Source organism: Opisthorchis viverrini (genome assembly GCF_000715545.1).
Source record: "Opisthorchis viverrini unplaced genomic scaffold opera_v5_478, whole genome shotgun sequence".
NCBI classification, from domain to species: domain Eukaryota; kingdom Metazoa; phylum Platyhelminthes; class Trematoda; order Opisthorchiida; family Opisthorchiidae; genus Opisthorchis; species Opisthorchis viverrini.
Genome location: NW_008752144.1, coordinates 251,576 through 272,995, shown reverse-complemented (window position 1 = coordinate 272,995; position 21,420 = coordinate 251,576). Strand labels below are relative to the sequence as shown.

Below are 21,420 nucleotides of genomic sequence, written 5' to 3'. Positions count from 1 at the left end.
TGCTGGAGGTAGTTAGCAGCATGCAACGCGATCCACTTCTTCGGGCCAAACACAGTAATGAGCAACTTTTGATCCATCAGTATGGTAGACTGACGGTCGTAGCGCATTTTATGAAACATCTTGACGGCAAGCGTGATCACGAAAGCTTTCTATTCTATCTGACTGTAGTTGAGCATGCCTGTTGCCAGGGGTCTGGCCATATGTGCAACGGATGTTCTGGATGTTCTTGGAAAATAAATGCCAATTCCATAGTTTGAAGCATCTGACTGCACAACGGTTTCCAATGATGGATCAATATGGGTGAGAAGCGAATCGGAACACGGCATGTATTTGATGGAGTCCAAGATGCACTGGCATTCTTCCGACCATGTTCACTTGTTGTCCTTGGTAAGCAACTAGTTCGGTGGACCTATGAGGCGATACACGGCAGGCAGAAAGAGCCATTGTGGCCTACGAGATAGAGAAAGGACATGAGAGATGTTACGTCTGCGGGTGCTGGCATGTGTTTGGTGGCGTCCATGTTCTCCGGGTCTGGTCAACGACCGTGTTCATCAGTGATGAAACCGAGATACTTTATCGACCGCATGGTGAAGGTCAGCGCACCCCTGCGTGCACTAAAAGGGCGCGCCGAAGACCTTTGTCCCGCGAACACTTCATGAACATCCTTCTACCTAGATTTCAAGTTCGCTAGTGGCTGTCTTTTCAAGACTGAACGTGAGGTCTCCTCAGCATCAGATGCCACTATTGGGTAGCTCGTTTTTCCTTCATTTCTGCTATTCACAGGAAAATCCGTTAGTTTTTCTGTTTGCGATGCCTAGTATACTTATATAGTGTATTTTTATTCCCGGGCGAGACTAGGTATCGTGAGTCCATTAGACGGACAGTTGCTCCACATCTTCTGAAATACCTTCTGAATCTCATGTAATAGGGTCTTCGAGGAATATTTTGAACCTCATTTCCAGGGGTTTTCGAGGCCTCCAAACTATTTTTCGGTTTGTTTGAATGTGTGCTCATTTCATTGGAGTGAAGGCTGCATTAACCATGTGAACTTTCATGACAGCGGTCCTCAACTGGGAATGGTGCACGTTAAAGATGGTTACAGAAAATACACGTTTCTTAGACGCTTGAATGACGAATTGGGGTGTAGGTCCCCTGGCACAGTAGAAGGTGAAGTCGAACAGCTTCACGCGTTGATGATTTTCCTGTGAATGCGCCTTAACCGTCACTTGATCACTGATGTTTCCTTCCCTGAAGAATACGAGACCCAGGCGGGATATGTGTGCCACTTTTTTGGGTAGATTGCTCGCAGTTATTGTTCAAATGCAGTCAAATTTATGCCGGGCATCTTGTCTCCGCCTACCTCATTCGTGATCTCACCTGCTTTCCGGTCTTTGGCCGCGTAAGCAATCCGTAAATTGTTTGCCACCCCGCTTTTCCAGATTGTCACGCTTCCGGAGTAGAAAATCATTAATCGTGCTTGAATGCCCTTCTTGCGAGTGATACACGGTCGTTGGGTCGTGAGGTACAGGGTAAGGCATGGATCCATGCGGCATACTTCATTCAGTGTGCTGCGAATGTGACCAAATAAAAGTGCACTGCACGGCATTTTCTACATGCGCCATATCATGGAGCATCTCGACTACCCGATAGTATACGAAAATGGAGTGTGCACTAAATTACTTTGCGGCGGAACACAACTGATCGCTCGTATTTGTGCTGGCAGTTTATCAGTAAAAACTTTACATGAAACTGTTCATCATCATCATCGTTCGACAGTATGACATCAGTTTTCGACGCCGACGCTTCACTGCCGTACAACCATGATCTATTTGAAAGACCTGTTGTGGATAACATAATAAAAGTGGACGAGGAAAGGACACAATGCTTGTGCGTGATCAGAGTCCGCACTTGAAACTGTTGAGCATTTATTTTCCAAATTGAAGTAAACAGCTTACGCATAGGAACGAACCGCTAACTTATCACGGAGGCCTTCATGCTATGAGGCTTCATAACCATTCACTCTCTGATCAGAAGAGTGCAGCGCCTGCATCTACGCGGGCCAATAATTTTCCCCAACGGGATTCATCCAGGTCTATTATTGAATGTATTGTACCAACATTTACGGAGTCTACGAAAAATCGGAACAACGCAAACTTCTTGCCTTGACAAAGCGCGTGTGTCTGCAATGCGTCCCTTCCAAATGTAGCATTAGTGCCCATCCATACTGGTGAGGCTTCGCATGAACCGAAGACGTGTCATTTGCCACAATAAATCCGAATCATCAGCCACCTATTTGGTGCAGCCGGTGGGCACTTCCGCGATAATTATTGTGTCGTGGGTGTCACGGATATGGTCTAATTCATGGGCAATTTACCGTCGTAATTTGTACAACGGTGTTTCGCATTTTAGGCACTCGACTCCCATTCGCCCGGCTGCTGCCTTACAGAAAGTCAGTTGCGCAGAAGCTGAGTCAAATTATGGTGTGAGGTGACTAACTGATGGCTTCCGAGACTTCCAAAATAAAACTGTACTGGTCAGTCGATGCTTTGCGTGATGTTCGTCAAGGAAGGTGAGCTCAGTTTTTTCCCCATGTGCCCGTTCGAATGCATAAATGCTCAGAACCGTGCATCAATCAAATTCTCAAAAGAAGCCCATGAAGTTGACTTCATAGCCTGCTGAGCCATATCAGTGTATCCTAACACTGATTGTGTGCCAGAAAGTACGAATAAGTTTTAGTTTAAATAATTTTCCACAGAAGTGAGGCAACCCATTCTGTGTTCATCTCCTGATTGATGAAAATCACTTAGTTTCCTCCCTCCAACCTCGGTGGATCACTGACCGAATACCTAGATGCTCTCCAGGTCCAGATCGCGAACAGCGTACCAAACAACTTAATAAGCCTTTTCGATTCATTAGGTGCGGAAGCACTCGTTCTGGTATCCGGCTCATCGGTGAGCTTATCAATGAAATGGCATAGGAACATCAAAAAGTGATCTAAATGAGGTTTAGGATATGGTACTGACATGCAACGAAAGACTAATCCACGTACTGGTTACATGAGATGAGATAAGCTTTTCCCTCAAAAATTGCCTCCCCAAATCATGGAAGGCATCTTGTCTAGTGCCGTGTTGATGGCCATGGGAAACTTCAGGAGAATTAATCAGGTGAATTTATTCACCTGCCTTTCTTGCTTAGAGCGGCTGGCGCGTGGATCGGCCTTCCCTTCTCAATTCCGCAGTGTACACAAAAAAATTTAGGTTGCCTCTGGATGTATGTTATCCCCGTGTCCTCGGAGAGTTGGTGCATGGAACAACCTTTCTTTGACAGTTGTCCACGCTGCATTTTTTTACCAAGTTCAGAGCAGGTCTCGACGCTTTATAAGGTGAGTCTTGGAGCTGGCTAAATTACATCCCTCGCTGAGAAATTAAGGAACGGTGTTGCACTTTATTGTCGCCTGTGCCCTTAGGGAGATGGGATCCTGCTTAAGGACAAGAACCAGTCCGACCCGGGAAGTTTGGGCGAAATACTCGATCCTCGTTTTCACTTCCTGAATGCGTGAAGCTTACTTCCTAACGCCGGAAATCTAAAGAGCTATCCTATACTGTATTTTGATTTGTGCTTTCCAAAGAAAGAAGAGGCTCCTGGACGACGAAGTGCTACCCGTTCCCTGAAGCTTGAACAGTTGCTTAAACCCTTCGCATCATCCTCAGAACTCAGTGAACTGAACCTCTTTGTTTGGTTGCTCTATTTCACCGCAAACTCTTTATGCTCTCGTACGGCGCCGGTCGGCTTGAGGCCTCAGTCTGCCGTTCTTGTCTTTGTAGTGCGCGCTGTGCTACTGAGTGCGTTGAGTTTATACAACTACGAAGGGCAAGAAATATCGGTGGTATAATGCAGCGAACACCCCTCCAAAATGGATGTTGAGTGATGGCATACAACGCCAGTTTTCCAATGCGCCCATAATTTTGCGGTCCAGATCGTGATGAAAGTGGAAGTCGTCCGTGAAGTCATACTTGCGTGCATGCACGTACCAAATATAGGATCACTTCCACAATAATATCGATGTTCACGATCTTATATACTAGCAGAGTCAGGCGAGTGTGGAGATAAGAAGTGAGAGCATTTTCAATTTAATTAAAGTAATATTTTTATCATCTGAACTTCTTTGTTAGCAGACTGGTGAAATTTGTCGTGTCGTTCAATTTGTCGTCACATAAAACTGTTATTCGCAGTTAAGGCTTTTATTTCGTATTGAATTCTTGTTTTCAGGAGCTCCACATACGGCGTTTTGTAAAATGCGGAACGGCTGTAAATCAGAGATCCGCTAATGCAACATAATGAAACAAGCCATCATACTGGATCTCGCCGGGAAAAGCAAAAATGTGCTGTTCAAATACATTAGGCATCGCCACAGAAACAAGCCAATCGCCTCCTTGAGGGACTGGAACGGGAAACCCACGAGTAACCCAATAGTGCTGGAGTCTACCTAATGCAACATAATGAAACAAGCCATCATACTGGATCTCGCCGGGAAAAGCAAAAATGTGCTGTTCAAATACATTAGGCATCGCCACAGAAACAAGCCAATCGCCTCCTTGAGGGACTGGAACGGGAAACCCACGAGTAACCCAATAGTGGTATCTGGAGTCTACAGTGAACACTAGGCAGGCCTGTAATCTGCCTTAATGTCCTGGTCACACCCAATCTTGTCAAGGCACAACTACAGACAACCCTTAATCAACTTGGACTTTACGGTGGACACTCATCAACTCTTGCACAAGGCAACCCCATTCTGCGTGTTGGGGCCATACTAAGTCCAGCAAAGGGTCCTGAAGCTGATGTCGTTCACACTGGTCAAGCATTTTTACCTGATGTTTTGTCAGTTGCTCGATGAAGGTAACCTCACCTCTTCGTGGAAGGAAGCGATTGTCATGCCAACCAAAAACAAACACTTGGTCAGCACTTAAACACATGGAACTGCTCAGGTGGCCATCTAATTCGAATTGTGCACAACATGCATCAAGAAACTGTCACTAGGAGATCAGATGATTTACGTACCAGTCCAGTGAATTTTGAGGCCCTCCTTTAAACTTCGTTCACCGGCTACTAGACTTCTTCATACTTTGCTCTTTCGTACATAGTGTGCTCATTCAAGAACCCCTTTTAAATCAGTATGAAAAGCCTCTTGCTCAAGGTTGCACACGTCGGGGAACTGCTGGGGTCACCGTTGACATGCTAATTGAACGTCAGTAGCACAATTTCGCTTCACATCACTGGTTCGAACGCAGGTGCTGAGTTCGCGGCACCCGTTCGTTTGGCATATACCGCACTATCAAAGCACTTATTTATTGCGGATTTTCAAATTTTTTCAACCTATACATGGCCTCACCATGGGACGTCATCGCCCCTTTGAAGTCACAGGAAGGCTTTTTGGGGTTGGGGAGCTGTAGTTGCATCTGAGGGAGCTGATGGAGGTACATAGACAAGTGATCCTCATCACAACTGTTTCAGAATGATTCACACGTTTGCTTACTCACCAAGGTGTGTGTGTGTGTGCGCGCACTATCTAGGTAGGGTGTCATTACAGATTTCCGCATGGCAGGGCATCCATTTGCAACCTACTACACTGCTCTTATGTATTACTAGGTCAAAAAGCTATCTTGTCTCGATGGTAAGGTGGGCTGTACTGGCTGAAACTCGGTTTCCCAAGGTCCAACTACGGGAATCAGGTCATGGAGGGGCAGTCAGACCAAGGACATCAAGGACGCTACAAATAATCGTTCTACGAGGCGGCTTGGGGGCAGTCTGCGATGGGAGTGTGAAGGCATTCAGGTGTTTCCCCAGGGGGCCAGCATTTCCATACTCATGTAAGCAGCGATGCTGCATTCCCGCGATTAAGGACTGGTAAGAAAAGGTCGATCGCCCAGCGATTGACCGTGACCGCTGGTGCATTATTTAATACTACTACTTTTGAAACCACGGAGTCTGGTGCTGCCCAGAATGCACCTGCTGTGCGCAGCCACATCAGGAATGAGAGTAATACCGTACTCCCTACACCCTCAGATTAGGCCAACTCCCTACAGCCGAACAGGCCAGACTATTGAGTAATCGGCTCCGGGAAGGGTTCTCAAAGATAACCATACTGCCCGTTTTGTCGCAGTTCAGATTTTGCGTCAAAAACTGAGATGAAGTCCCTGAACAAAATCCTATATCCTCCCAAAATCTCGTGAATCAAAGATTCAACCAACCAACCAAACCATGTTCTGCAGCCTGGGTAGCCGGGAACTGTCATTTACCCTCAATGTTCCTTCCGACGCGTCCTTCACCTGATTTTAACTTCCGTTCTCTGTCAAACTGGGCGGCTGTTACGGTTTGCTCACGCAGCGAGCAAACAATATTATATGCGGATTGTGGCAATACTCTATCTCCAGCTATATTGCTTGATCCAGACTCTTTAATGATCCAAAAACACGCGATCAACAGGCGATGCCCCGAGCTTCCGAACCCAAGTCAGTAAAAAAATGGTGTCGTGTAAGTGGTCGGTCGGATTTAAATTTCTTGGAATATCAATAGGCCATTGATTTATTCATGGGTTGACCTTGAAGATGCCGGAAGTTCGCCAGCACACATAAAAATACAGCGTTTCTTTGGGGGATATTGATATCCCCAACAGCAGCATATAGCTCTTGCTCAATCCTTGTCCTCCTTCCGATTGATATATGTGTCTTCGAAACACGCATGGAATACCCCGGTTCGCATATACCCCTCAGGTCGAGTCCAAATTTGTCTTGTTTTACTCTTCCAGTATCTGGTACCATATGCGAGATGGCCAAAGTGATTACAGCGCGCGTTTGCTGACCGGAAGGTCCGTGATTCGAACCCGGCCTCTGCCTCTCGACCTCCCTTGTCTAGGCTTGGGCAACTTGACAGTATCCCAGCCCTCGTGCAACCTTCGGGTGGCATGGCAGCTAGGCACCGAAAGGGTGCTACAGCTGAACGACGGTACTATATGCAATAGCTCGCGGTAGTTCCGGCCTGGGGATTATGCTTAGCATGAGGGCTGAATGCGCCTCACTGGGATTTTTTGTAAGCATTTTCTTTGCGCCTTTAGGCTGACTAGTTTAATCAAACTCAATGCATGTCGACACAGGAGACGGTTTTTCTTGCGTCAGCATACGCTCCGAGAGACGACAGCTCAGACTGAGAAAGACAGCTTCCAGAAAGGGTTGTCACGGTTGTTTTTGTCATCGTGAAGTCCCGGTATTGTGGTTATGACAGGTGATATGAAGCCCATCTTGGTGGGCAACTCAGGACTGACGCTCACCGCATACACAATGGGGACCTATTTCTTCAATGTGTTAAACGTCATTCGTTTCAATCCATCACAAACTTTCAGTACAAGCGCTCACACCATGTGACTTGGAGGTCACCAACTGCAAGTCAACCATGGAGCCAGTTGGACCATTTGCCAGTGAGTGGCTGGTGGAAAGCTCTAGTCTCGGATCACGGCATTTCGCGGGTGCATGTATCTGTTTGCTCACCCTTGGAAAAGGCCGTTCAGTTCGTCGCCTGCAAATCATCTATGTAGCGCAAGTGTTAAGTTGATGTAGCTCAAAAGTTTCCATGGCTAGTGGGGACGATGATTGTACTGGGGTTGGATGGGCAATGGAAACAGATTGAAGAAACCATGTCTGGAATTTTCAAAACCGCCTGTCCGAGGTTGCTGACAGAAGCCAAGAACATTGAATCCGAAGGTCTTATTGCAGCTGTTATTCATAGCACTGGTGGATTGCAAACGTCCGAGAAGTGGAAAAAGCTTTTGCGTTGGAGAACAATCTCACACAGTTCCAGCTGATAAGATCAACAATCCGAGCCGGCTTATTGCTGGTGAAACGTGCGGTACCTCAATCCGCAGTAGCTTCGTCTTGAACAGTGGCCCGAGCACTTTGAAAATCAGTTCCCTTGCCCAATCAACTCACCTTGGAGGACCGACTGAACTGACTGAAGTGTGATCATCAGTCGGCCGTCGTCGACGGAAGTGCAGCGTTCAATTCCATCTTTTCAGCAGAACAAGGCACCTAAACCAGACGGCTTGCACCCTGCACTTCTCCAGGGTGGCGAGGCCGTCGTGGTTGACCTAACGACGCTACTCCAAAATATCGAATCGGGAATGAAATTTGACAGGATGTGATGCCTCGACGGTGATTCCCGTATCCAAAGAAAATGCGAAAACCACCGGGTCATTAGCCTTGTAGTCTTAGTTTCCACGCTGTTCTCTGGCATTATCCTGCGAAGCAGTCAGATTCGCAAGAGCCAAGCTCGGGTTCTCGCTGGTCGAGTTTGTACGTACCACATCTTTACTCTGCAGCAGTTGCTGAAACTGCTATTTCCGACGACCCAGTGGTCGTCTTTCTGAATCTCTTGTCTGGTTCATACTCAGTTGATTGTCTGACAATGATAGGTATCCCTTCTACACTCTTGTCTCTTACAACGGCTCTACATGCCTCCTTGGACGTGGACGTTTTTACTAAATTCCATGGCTACCGGTAGTGAAACACCGCTGCTGTGTCAATGATGGTGATGACCAGATATGAACTGCGAGACAGCTCAGATGACGCTGACAGGCAGCGCTCGGTTGCGCATACAGTAACGTTCTTGTATTCTATTTATTGCTTGTAAGCACAGTCGCCCCTCATGCCAGAAAAGCGCATGCCGGTTGCCAGTGTGCAATTTTTTTTGGGTTATATGTTTGTTGCTTTCAACACACGGCCTTCTTTGTCCTATTCACCTGGTTCTCCATAAACGAAATGATGGTAGTTTCGCCACTTGCGAGCGGCTTATAGCTGTTGATGGTATTATACTGGTTCTGCGTGAAATAAACATAACTACATTTAAAGATAAAACAACAAACGACGATTTTTCTCATTCCCAGTTTTTTTAACCGTGGAATGAACGCATGATGGGGTACCCGACTAAAAATAAACTTGTGCAGGTTACCCGCTAAAGTTTTTTGTCTGCCCTTGACCAAATGTGACCAGTCTCGTCTGATTAGAGATATCTAACAATACCCGTAGAGCCCTTGTAGAGCCTTTTGATGAGTGGCGCACATTCAGTAAAATTGCACTCATTTCTGACCTAGTTTTGCCAGGTGCGTCAACCTGACACCTCTCCACAATTAATTCACCTGGTAGTGTCTCTTGTATTCAGTCATAATGAACTTTATTCGAATGCAAGTAGTGAATGGACAGTCTTAACATCAAGGCCTCTTCTGTTTTAGTGAGCAGTGGCAATCGAATACCATACTTGCAAAAGGTTGATTATCTGCGTTGGTTGTTATCTGTGTAGTGCCATTTGCACAGTAGTAGCAGTAGTAGTGGATCTATTAAGACAGCTGTTTAACTATGTTGACGTTGCACAGCTTTATCCGTACAGGAACTACGGAGCACACTGGGCTACGGGCCCGTTTGGCCCTGTGCTCGAGGCGACGTAGTGTTTGAAGTGCGAACTTACTGATCAAAAGATCCGTGGTTGAGACCTATATCTCCTCCCGTCTAGCCTCGGATCGCCTGGTAGTATATCAGCCCCAGTGTTTCCTAGGGATGGCGTGGCAGCTAGGCACTGAAAGGGTGTTACAGCTGAGGACCATTTATTTTTTCAAATTTTTGGTCCTGAGGACACAGTGACACTGGCCGGAAGTAATGACGTTGGTAAAAACTTATCCTCCTTGAGACTAATCTAACCCACCCCCTTTTACTACCTCATTACAGACATGGACTGTACATCGGGGTTTCTGTGTGAATTACGCACTTCCTAATGCCACTATCTTCAATACCACCTGATCGGCGGACAAATTCTTTTGTTTGTCTGCAGGAGGTGAGTATATTTTCGGTCTTAATTATTTTTGAGTCCCATTTGTATCATTAAGGTGAGTAGAATTGTCATCCTTACTTCGTAAATAAGTTAAATAGCCACTGTCAGTCCTTAGCACTGTAGACTGGCTTTCTTGCAAGACATGATGTAGTTTGAGGTTGAATTCGGTCAAAATTTTTCTTTGAAGGGCTTCATTTAAATCAGTCGACACGTCCGTACGTAGTGAAGAATCACTTCCCTGCTGTCGTACTTCAGCCTATTCATTTAGCTCCCTACTGGGTTCAACCCACTGGTTAACACGACCGCTTTCCGCACCCAAAACCAGTCCAGTAATAAGTTCGGTATTTCAGCTAAGCCGTTGATCTTTTTTTTAAAGTTGATGCACTTGATTCATAGATGTCCGGTTGTTATTTTGCATACACAGGAGCTCACTAATTCCAGAGAACGGTCCCGATCCCAAACCTATCCTACACCACATGATGTCGTTGGTGTTACGAGACCAACTCGCTTTCGTCGTTCCTCTTTCGCACTGAGTGGGGAGCGCCAAACAGCCCTTGACAATTTGGTTGACTCAGCTTCACGTGAAGCTACCATTGCTGCGGCTGCGCAGGAGGCAGCTGCTTTATCGGCACTCGTATCTCCGCATCCTGAATCTGCTATGCTGGCTTACGATGATGGCTTGGATTCGAAACGAGTCTCTGTTAGCACTATTGTAGCTGGCCAGTCTGGTTCATCCGCCGTGTTCCATTCAGCTGGCCCAGGTGATAAATCTGGCCGCCCGAGTGTACATTATCCCCCAGGACGAAAGGTTGCTGTTTGTGAACACCCGATAGAGAATGATGATTTGTTCCCATGGCATGATTCTGCTTGCCCCAATTCCAGCCTGTTGAATTCTGAGGTCATACAGAATTACCTGGCTACAGTAAGTGCAGTTTAAACCTGACGTGACTAAAGTCGTTGTGCTATTTCGATGTGACATTCGCTATATTTCTCTCCCCGAGTAAGTGGTTGGCCAAAGCTGTGAACTGTACACCCCGGGAAAAATCAGATGCGTCTGCTCTCAATAACTTCCACGGTTCGGCTTCTGAAAATCCATAAATTTTTAGCTGGTTGAAAAGAGAGGACACGTTCGGCCAAATACCGGGCGTGATAGTAACGGAATCATTCTTGTTGTTATTAGCCAATACAAAAGTCCTTCGTGATGGTTTCCTGCGAAGATATGCCAATTAAAAGAGACCATTCTTGCGTCCATATGGAGTTAAATGTTTTGTTTTCCATGACTTGATTCCACTGTAAGGAAAGCTGTGTACCAGACTGTCCATCAGAAAAATGCAGGATACCTACGTATTTCAGGGGCTGTGTGGCATATCTAAATGGCGAGGGGTTATCCCACTCAACAGTGATTTCCAAAACTTTTAACTACTGAGAAATGGTCCGAATATAGACCGGAACACTCTGCTGCTTAATGTCCTGACATTGCCTTCACATTGTAATGGGTTATATAAAGACTTCCTCTACACTGTACAGGAATTTCTCCGAAGGCCTTCCTACAAACAAGTTGCTTATGGTAGACTTATGGGGAGCCAGTTGTAGCGTCGTTATCAGTGGTGCTGCCTGTAGCATGGAGGGGATCTCTAAGGCACCGTCACTGGTACATTCTGCTGCTATGTTGGTGCAATGAAACCATTGTGAAATGGATGATGAGGACTCCCACTGGTAGTCAAAAACACTTGTAGGTATGAATTATAAACTTGGTGAGAGTTTGAAGTGGACAACGGAGATTTAATAAAATGGAGGCTGTCACTCACGATGTCGGTACTGAGCTTCTTCCGAAAACATTATACTCTAACGGTCTGGGTAGAGGTCTTTTCAGGGTGATCCTCTCTATAATTCTGTAAAAACTGGGTGACCACCAAAGGATGTCTTTTCGCTAGATTAGCTGGTCTAAGATGCTTTTTTCAAGTGGCTGATACTGATGCGGCGGTCCGATGGAGATTCTCAGCTCTCGGGGCTAAGCCAGCCTCCTTAGAGTGAGCCCTTTCCTCCTTGTGAAATCCCTTGTGAGGCTTTACTATATTATTTTTAGTTGGCCCTAATTTCTAATCCAGATCGTGCTCCCATCTCTCACAAATCAGACATGTAATGGTTTTTCGTTGACCGAGTGAACTAGAAACACTCAACAGTGACTATGGCTGGCACATAAACCTTGACACTGGAAAACTGTCAGAAATGGAGGGTGATTTATTTGGAGATAACAACACGTCAGGTCGTACTGTCTTGGACTCACCAACGCACATTCGTGACCTAACCCTTCTTCGTTGTCGTCATTGACAATAGACCAGTAAATTTTACTGGCCATGCAACTGTAGAGAAAGAACGAAAGGAAAAAGAAAGGCCTGGATCGTAGCTCCAGAAAGTTCCTGGAGTGAAAAATCAGGAATAAGATTTCCATACCTTTAGTCAGCGCTGAAGTAAGCGCATCTGAGCATCATTTCGAAGTAAGGCGTCATCTAAAAACTTGACACAACACCCTTTGCAAACTTCGCTCAACATTAACCCGGCGTGCAATAACAGGTGAGCTCTATCTTGGTAGTCTCTCTGTGCGTGTTCCAGAGGTAGGTTACTCATAGGGTCCCGCGAGGTTCGGAGCAATTGGAAGGTCCAAGTTTCGCAACCGTAAAGTGAGGTCGTCCTCTCAGCTCCCTTGACATACGACTCTTTGGCTTCAGTTTGCCTCGTTTCAGACACCATAAATATCACAAGTAGACGAATGTTCCTGGTACACAGCAATCACAGTTTGTTCGGTTCTCCCTTAACAAACTCAAGCCTCTTGTTCTGAGGTTCTAGAGAAACACAAGAGAATGAGGAGTCTTGCACTTCGAAGGTGTAGAGCTCACACCGGAGCACGGGTCACTTCGAATATTCGGTTTAGAGTAGCTTATACCTCGACTAACAAAGCCACGTCGTCCAGGTCCGTTAGCTCTTTAGCAGACGCGATTCCGCTACTTAGATTCATGGTTCCTTAGCATGTGCGCTGCTGAACAAAAAGCGAGCGGACAACCCCGATGAATTCCACTATTTTGGGGGAGCTTTTGGTTAGTTCATTGCAACCCGAACCTGGCCGGAGGTATAGCGACAAGCGGCATGAGGGATGCTAATAAACTTCGAGGTAGCGCTTCTCTAGCTTAGCATATAGTGTGTAGGACTACAATCTAGAGAGTCCGTTAATTTGTTCTAAAACCGTATCCACGCATCACACCATCTTATACCAGTTACCCATTAAGTGTATAAATTCATCTTCGAAGTATTTTACACTACTTGATGACATACTCTCACCTTGTGACGATAATGGCATCCATTTCGATGGTCCTGAAAGAACGATTTGGAATTGTGTACATTTCTGAACTCTAAGGTACACGTCGGAAAGTGCCTTGGAGATAAGCATGATACGGGTTACACTGAACCATATTATTTTCCATTTACTTGGGTAATTAGCAGAAAGTGTAGACCAAACGAGGGCGAGATGTGAGTCAACGTATGTTTTCTGGAATTACGGGCGGTCAACGATTGAGCGATGTTGACTAACGGCTGTGACCAGTTGGACTCCCGGTCGCTCATTGGCAGGGAGGCACCAGTATCACAACGACATGCACTGCGTCCAAACCCAGTGCTACTTAGGAGGACCCAATGGTTAATTTAAGGTTGCAAAAGGTGTTCGCCACTGAATGTGTCTCGTCCAGACTAAAGATACCACAAAATGTGCCTCTGACAAATGGAGGTTGTTGACTATACCTGAACTTTTAATAGCTGGTGGTCAGTTGTTAACGGGTATCTTCTGATGAATCAGAACTAAAGCTATTTGGCGCAAGTTCTCACCAAGTGGACAGCCGGACGATACAGAAAACTGTTTACAGGTACCCATTGGGGTAAGGAGGCCTCAGTCAGCGGACTGCTATTTTACCACTGGCGCCACCCGCTGCACCAACTGCCAGTTTCGTCCGTAATTCCAGTCACTAAACGTGCTTTGAGCTGAAATACTGTACCTGGATCTCGTGCTGGAGTTTCAGACGTGCAACAAATTTCTCTGGATAAAGTGCGCGTAAAAGCACTTGCTGCCCATTTTGCTTCAGATTTCGTACGTTAGAGGTTACAGTACAATCAGGTACAGATCGCTCTTAGTGGTAGGCATGGATCAGTGTATGTGAGTGGTGGCTTGTGATTGCCAATTATTTGGCGTAACTTTGACCGGGATGTATAGAAGAATGATTAACAAATGGGGAAAGTGGCCCAATAGATAACAATAAAAAAGGGTGGCGCCAATGGGTTGCAAATGTCTGCGACCCCGGAACGCAGTTGCCTGCTCTGAGATGAGGGAATGTGATGTATCTGTCGATATGTCATCCATACAATTGACAAAAAGCAGACAAATTCACGGGACATCAGTAAAATCTCTCCGAATTCAGTGTCTAGCACCGTTTCGTTATTTAGAGGCTGCAGGTATTTAACTCCTGCTCTGCTATGATGACATCGGTGATCAACTACTTGAAGATGTTTGAAGTCTTCATATCTGAGAGGCCTGGTTCCACAGCCATAAGAAAGTGAGACCGTTCTCACCGGCGTTTCGTAGACGTAATGTAGACGTGACGGCGATATTCGTTGGTGGCGTGATATTCGACGCCAGTTTGCAAATTTTAATGGCACATTGGTACTGCGTGCACTGACCTCATTTGTCACAGCACAGTCACAGCCTATGCAGCTGCCAAGGTAATTAAGCCTATAGAAAATTGCATACTATGATTTCTGGAGTTTCGCAAGGTCATATGGGAGTGGGAAATTTTGAGGTAGGGCTGTGCTTTGAAGGTGCGTGCCCAAAACGGGAGTCTACTTGCGACATTTAATTTAGAGTAGGTTGTGCGGACGTATGGTCTTCCAATAGCAGGACGATGTCATCCGTGTAATCTGCGTCCGGCAGTCCTTATGTGGTTTCAACGCCCAGGTCCATCCGCGTAGTTCAGTTAAACGGACAACTACCCATCGTTCCACTGTAGCTGGATAGTTGGGCGCCCTGATTTCATATGACGCATGCATGCAGCATGCGTTCTGGGTTGTGACATCAAATTTAGACGTTTGCCTTTTGCTTATCGGATGGATAACCACTCGTCAGCATTTTTCGTTCGCAACCAGGTACGGATAATATTAATGGTAATTAAGCGCTAGTATATACTACATATGCATTGCCGTCGAGGATGATGATGATGGTAGTCTAGATTAACGTCCTTTCAAGATGGCTCCAGTTTTCCATTTTCTCTGGTTTATTCAGCTTATGATTGACAATGATGTAGAAGAATGTGAGAAGCCTCCTAAACTTTCAACGGTCCCGGTGGCATGTGAAAATGTTCCGGGCCTATTCCGGGAATCGGTGGCTTCCATGACAATGCCCGTTCATCAAATTCGACGGGCCCATTGGAGTGCTGCTATTCCACGGCGTGTAACTGAGCCACCCCGCTGTAACAGACCAGTAAAGTCAATGCGTTATGATCTACCGCACTTTCCTACGGACTTCACATCCTCAAGTTGTGCAAGTGATGCAGAGGGATGGCCCTCCGTTCGGGGCTATATGTCTGATAATCCGATCGATGAAGCGGACCCACATGCAAAGCAACTCCGGCTAACGGGACAACGTCTGGAGGCGGACTTTCACCGGACGAAATCTCTTCCTCGATCACCAAAAACGAAACGAACATTACCTAGTACGTTTCCTTTTCGACATTCATTCCATTATGGGCACTGTTTTTGCGTCTGTTGGGTTAATTAATGGTTTCCAACGAACTGCTCGCATGTTTACACACAATAATCACGTACAAGGACCCTCGTTTGATAAAGACACATTAATTCAACCGTTTCCTCAACCTAACCTGCAGAACAACTGAAGCGACAACACAGGCCGATGCCTCGTCAGCTACAAAACTCTGGCTGCTCACTGGTAATCAGACTATCTTACTGGTTGTACTCAAAATCTCGCTTTGTGATTCATATTCAGTGGGGTCCTTAATTCTGCGAATGAGGCCAACCTGCGTTGAAAAGCCAAAAGGCACCGTGCAGATAGTTTACTCTTATTGGAAGACAGTGCGCATCTAACGAATCCCCGGATTGATTTGAACTCTCGATCTTTAGGTTAGTAGTTCTATCCTGTGCCTTGGGCCGCGAGTGTCTAACTGGCAGTGTTTGCTAGATAAGATGTAGCGCCAGTATCCTTCAGTCGTCCAGTTCACGACGCGTGACTCGGTATGCGTTGGCTCTTCAAGTAAAAACTGAGATGGAAAACCGATACGATTTGCGGTACCTTCTGAGCGGATCATTTATGATAGGCCTTCCTGAAAGTGAACCTTACCGTGGTGTGACTCAGTAACCCATTTAGTTATACTGGAGGATCTCCATTCGAAATCCACACTCTCCTGGCCGTGAAACGAGTGTGGCAATTTTTTTCTCAAAATTTGTGTTGCTCGAATAGTTCTGAAGTGAACCACCGTTGCCTTGCGATCAGGATTTCGAGCTAGAGCCTTTGATTCAGGACCCTAATATCGATTATGATGATGGTGATGACTAGTCACTCTGTCTAGGTTTGGACCTGACAGTAGTTCAGCCCAGCCATAAACCACATAGTACAAAGTACCGTCATGCCACATCACCCTCACTTGATGACATCAGCCGGGTTGCCTTATTCTCTTCATAGGTAGACGAAAATGTGCGAATGGTGACTCTTCCCGTCTCTCTTCAGGGAGATCTCCTAACTCCCATTCTGTTCCATTTGGCAATCACTCTTATGTAGACACCAGCTGTAGGCATTTCACTCAGCCACTTTGCAGGCCACTGCTCATATCTGCCGCCCCGTTCTCCAGACCCTAATGTGACCTACTAGGCAGGTCGGCCAACAACCCGCTTTTGGGCGTACACTGGGTACTACATCAGTTGACATCTGTTACATCCCTGGAACGAATACAGGATTCAAGTACAGCTGTTGAGCTTACGGAACCCGCTCTACCTAGACGCCACAGATTACGGATTTTGAACGATGCTGCCACTGCTTTAGCGGATTACACTGGTGTTGTTATAAACCTTGGCGAGCTGAGGCTTCATCACTCGACTGGATACATGCGGTTCAGTGAACTGAGCAGAGAACTAACCATCGCGAAGTGCTCGAAGGTATTCGTAGTAGCAGGAGAGTTCCTCAGTTCACCTTGGTGGTACGTTTGGTCTTAATGCAAAACACAATGATAATGGAGGTCTTTTACAACCCTGTGCTGATCACCGCCTGTTTCTCAGCAATTTGGACGCAGTGAACGTCTGTGTGCTACCTAGTGCACCACTCATCATCATAATTATCGACAGCACTATATAAGCGTTCAAACACTGACGCTTCGCTTCTTGCAACCACTATTTGTTTGAAAACCTTACAGTGAGCAAGAGAATAAAAGTGGATGGGGAAGAGTCCTATCTAGCTTACCACAGTCATCCCGAGGTGCCTACACCTTCAGACACCCTTACTACTGAGTAGTCTTGGAGTCCACTTACTTTGTCATCAGCTACCGATGGCATGGCTCAATCCTTGATTACCGATCGTCTTGGACTACACAGGTTTATTTGTGGAGACTTTCACCAAGTTTTTCCGAAAGACCCCGGAAACGAGCTCCTCATTTAGCAAAAGCAGAACCTCGTGAGCCATAAGCTGTGGAACCATACCGAATCTAGGTGTGTAATGCATTCCAAGGAAATTGACCTTAACTGGAGTGAGACAGCCACGGCGCTGGGAATTCTGCTTCTGGTGTTTACACGAAACACCTGGATTTAAGAATGGCCATTGTCACTCCTTATGCCAGGCACTCTATCCTCTCAGATTCAGATCACCGTTCAGCCGCATCTCGACTTCCTCTGTCTAGGCTTGAGCAACCTGGCAGTATGCCAGCCCTCGCGCTTTCTTCCGGTAGTATGGCCGCTAGGCACCGAGAGGGTGCTACAGCTGAACGGTTCAGCTGGACGATTAATTAGACAATCGCTCAGACGTAGCCTGTGTGTGGCAGGACCGGATATTTTGAGAAATGCAGAAGGCCAATGAAGCTGGTGATGTAGCTTATCTGCAAACCAAGACTTAAAGTGTATCTGTGAGTGATTTAGTGGAAAATAGTGCTAGAAATCTAATGTATTATAAACATCGACACCTAGTTCGTTGGGTAGAATATTTTCAACAACACTTCAGTTAGCCCTGTGCCTACGTCTTTTATTCGACCCGCTCATTTCGAGCCATGTTCTGTCAGATTAGCTTCCGCAGTTGAGGTATAATGTTCCTCTCCGCACAGAAGCGCTATCGGGCTGGTGGACCAGATGAGCTTTTCTCAGCGTTGTTCAAAGGCTGAGAATCTTTGTGTTTTGTTTTGACTAGGTTGACTAGGTTCACACGTATTTTGGAAAAAGCTTGTTCCGGAGACTCGGGGCTAATTGTTCGTCCTACGGTGTTCAAAAAAGACACCCGGACGAACCGTTGATTAGCAGAATGATGAGTTGTTCAACTACTAGCCAAATGGTCGTGCGTTTGAATCTCGTGAGTTTCACTCTGTTCATGATCCCCAACAAGAATCAAACAGCTACACAATGACCCAATTTTTTTTTAACATGTTGGCCTTAGAGTTTGAAGGCCGTAGCAAAATCTGAAAGTCTCCCCACTGCCCACAAACGAATTTGACTTCACTGGTTAAGTTCAATAGTCGGCGGACACCTGTTTCTGAGGTTGGAACCGTAACTTTTACAATTGATACCCGTGTTGCAATGGTTGGCTTTACTTAAGATCCCCGTAGATTTTAAATTTCTCCATAGAGGTCCACATTTGTGTTGCTGAATGCTCCTCTCGTTTTCTTCCGTTTCAGATAAGTATGCGAGCATTGCGGAAGCTCTGGTTGGTTATGGTAGCGCCCCAACGTCCCACGTATCGAACTTTGATCTTTCACATGTCTACGATGGTTTGCCATCACCAAAAGCTGTTCTATCCACAAACAGCCTCAACTTCGAAACTTTCCGTTCCACGTTAACACCACCATCTACACCCGCATCCTCTCGGAGTGCTAGTTCCATGGACCCCGATTCTGGTGGAAGCATGAACAATAGTTTTGGTCGGATTATTTCCTTATTTGGCCCATTCAAGCCCAAACCAGCGAACGACAACCCTGAGAGTTATATCTATATGGACGAGGAAACTTCAGAACGGCGCGCCAGAGCACTGGCTTCAAACCTGATTTCTCCCGTTTCTTTCTAGTGACGATCGCCTTCTTTGTTTATCACGAGTTTGTGATCGTTATTTTCTCTCTTTTGAGTTCACTTAGCTGAATCGCTGTCCTTACTCCGCGCACGTCATTTTTACACGCGCGTCCACATTTTTTGTCGGATAACACTAGCAGCCTCAGGTCACACCACTTGCTTGTAGATCCATTTTCCTATCTACAACTCCTTCCCTACCCCTCTGTATCTTTCGTCCTTAACTGTATAATATTTCTCCGATAAGTTTGCGCCAACTTTCGTCATCCACCGCGGTACTTATATGTCAATTAACGTTATTTTACTGGTTTTCTGCGTTGTTGTCCTCTTGTCTTGGAATTTCCGATGTCCTGTGTTTTCTTCTATTACCCAACTCCTCTCACTGCATCTGGGTGTACTGAAGTCGGATTTCTTCTTTTGTAACGTTTCCCAAGATAACTGGGTGTTTCCCACCACTCAAACTGATCTGGACTCTTCTCAAAATAACCTCATAGTTATAACAGAGACATAAACGATCTTATCATACAAGAAAGTCTTATGAAAACGAAGGATGTCTGTTACTGGACCGTTTTGCCGTTCAGGACACCGCGGTACTACACGCTCATTCAAGGATCACGTGATAACTTCAATTCGCTATCGGTCACACCACAAGATTGTGCTGAATGGTGCTGTCACATGATCTAGGTCAGTCGCTTATGGATCCGTTTAGCTAAGCTGTATCCTCCACAGGTGTTATGATCGGTGACTGGTAGGACAAGCCAAATATTTTTTGGGACGTACACCAACTGTGACCTTGTCGTTAGGACAAATTTTAATGATTAAGACATTTTTGGCACCCGTGTACACGAGTCTGCTCCTACTTCAAGTATGGTGATGGTGCTTCATTAACATATTACCCGTCAGTACAACCGCCGGAATGTCTTATGTAAACCATTTGGTGTAAAGTTTTCCCTCGGTCTGGAAAGCCTGTCGAAGGAGGAGAAACTAGAAGTTTCACTTTGCACCATAAAACTGGTCTTGACGCACCTTTGGGAATCAATGTGGCATAGCCAGATATTTGGGCAAACTCCTGTATGGATTCTTGACATGTGACAAGCATAAACGATGTTTGGGAGTGTCTGTTCTCAAGAAACGGTAGTCCACGTTGCTACCACGGCCTCTTTGAGATCCGGGGCCGGCAACCGTGGAGGCGATCTCATCATCTGTACCAACGGCTCCCTTGTCGAGTCACCGTTCTAATGGGCTGCGACGCGCCATAGGCTTAGGTTGCGGTTATTTGCGAGCAGGTATGCAATCAGAACAGACAGGTGGATTATGAAGGTCATCATCCAGCGCCCTGTTGTAGTGCAGGCGGGCTTTCCACGAATGTCCATTTTATATAGGCATATGTTTTCGGACGTCGCACGTATGTTTGTGCTGTCACATGGTTTGTCGTCTTCCTGTCCAGCTTGGATTCGATCATGTGGCTTGAAAGCTGCATTCCGACGTGGTCAAACGTTGTCGTATCACTGACATGTTTGTTCGGGAAGTGAAAGCATTTACGGTGGTATCATGCACACCTCAAGCTTCTGGTGCTACTCTGGCTGGTATCTGCTGCGTGGTCAGACGCTCGGAAGTAGAAATTGTCCGTGGACGATAACGACTGTCCTTTGGGTAGTGGTCGTAGTTGAGTGCCTGTAAGGAGGATTGCAGTGCCACGCTACCTCTTCAGTATACTGTTATCACAAGTTAAATTTTATGCTTTGTTACTTCGTACGGTTGGTAGAAGTTAGCCTCCCCTCCTATCAGTTAGGTCTGACTTGGCCTAGACGTTTTGGTATTTTGAAGAAAATATGTAGTGGCGTGTTACTAGTAAACGCTCTTACTTCAAACAGGTACATTTCGTCTCAAGCAGATACTGTTGAATGCATAGTCCAAGTTGTTTTCTGGAGAGGCATTAGCTGAACGCCGATGTACTTTTCCCGTGTCTGCTCACAAAACCAGACAAACTTGAGACGTTTGTCTTTGAGTTTGGCTTCAAGTTAACCGAAGCCAGCACTTCTCTGTGGAAGACGCAATATTATTTTTCGGTTTCCGATGCTCCCAAGAAGGCTCAGTTGACTTTTGCGGTTATTAGTGAGGAATTCCTCATGCAGAATTCAGAATGTAACCGTCCCGTTACTGGAAGCTCAGTTGATGTATTGGACGAGATGCTAGTCTTTCGCCAAATGAAACATTATCGGCTGTCACCACGGGGGAGAAATGGGT

The 21,420-nt window shown here is 46.1% G+C and overlaps 1 protein-coding gene across 1 annotated transcript; it reads left to right on the top strand.

The window, feature by feature from the left end:
- Window positions 1–3,874: 3,874 nt before the first annotated feature.
- T265_11356 (hypothetical protein) lies at window positions 3,875–19,744 on the top strand (the record flags this gene model as incomplete). The annotated part of the gene is made up of 5 exons (XM_009177987.1): window positions 3,875–4,113; window positions 9,768–9,873; window positions 10,295–10,792; window positions 15,191–15,620; window positions 18,789–19,744. 4 exons carry the CDS (start codon window positions 9,814–9,816, stop codon window positions 19,172–19,174), a joined length of 1,374 nt encoding a protein of 457 aa, XP_009176251.1.
- Window positions 19,745–21,420: the final 1,676 nt, after the last annotated feature.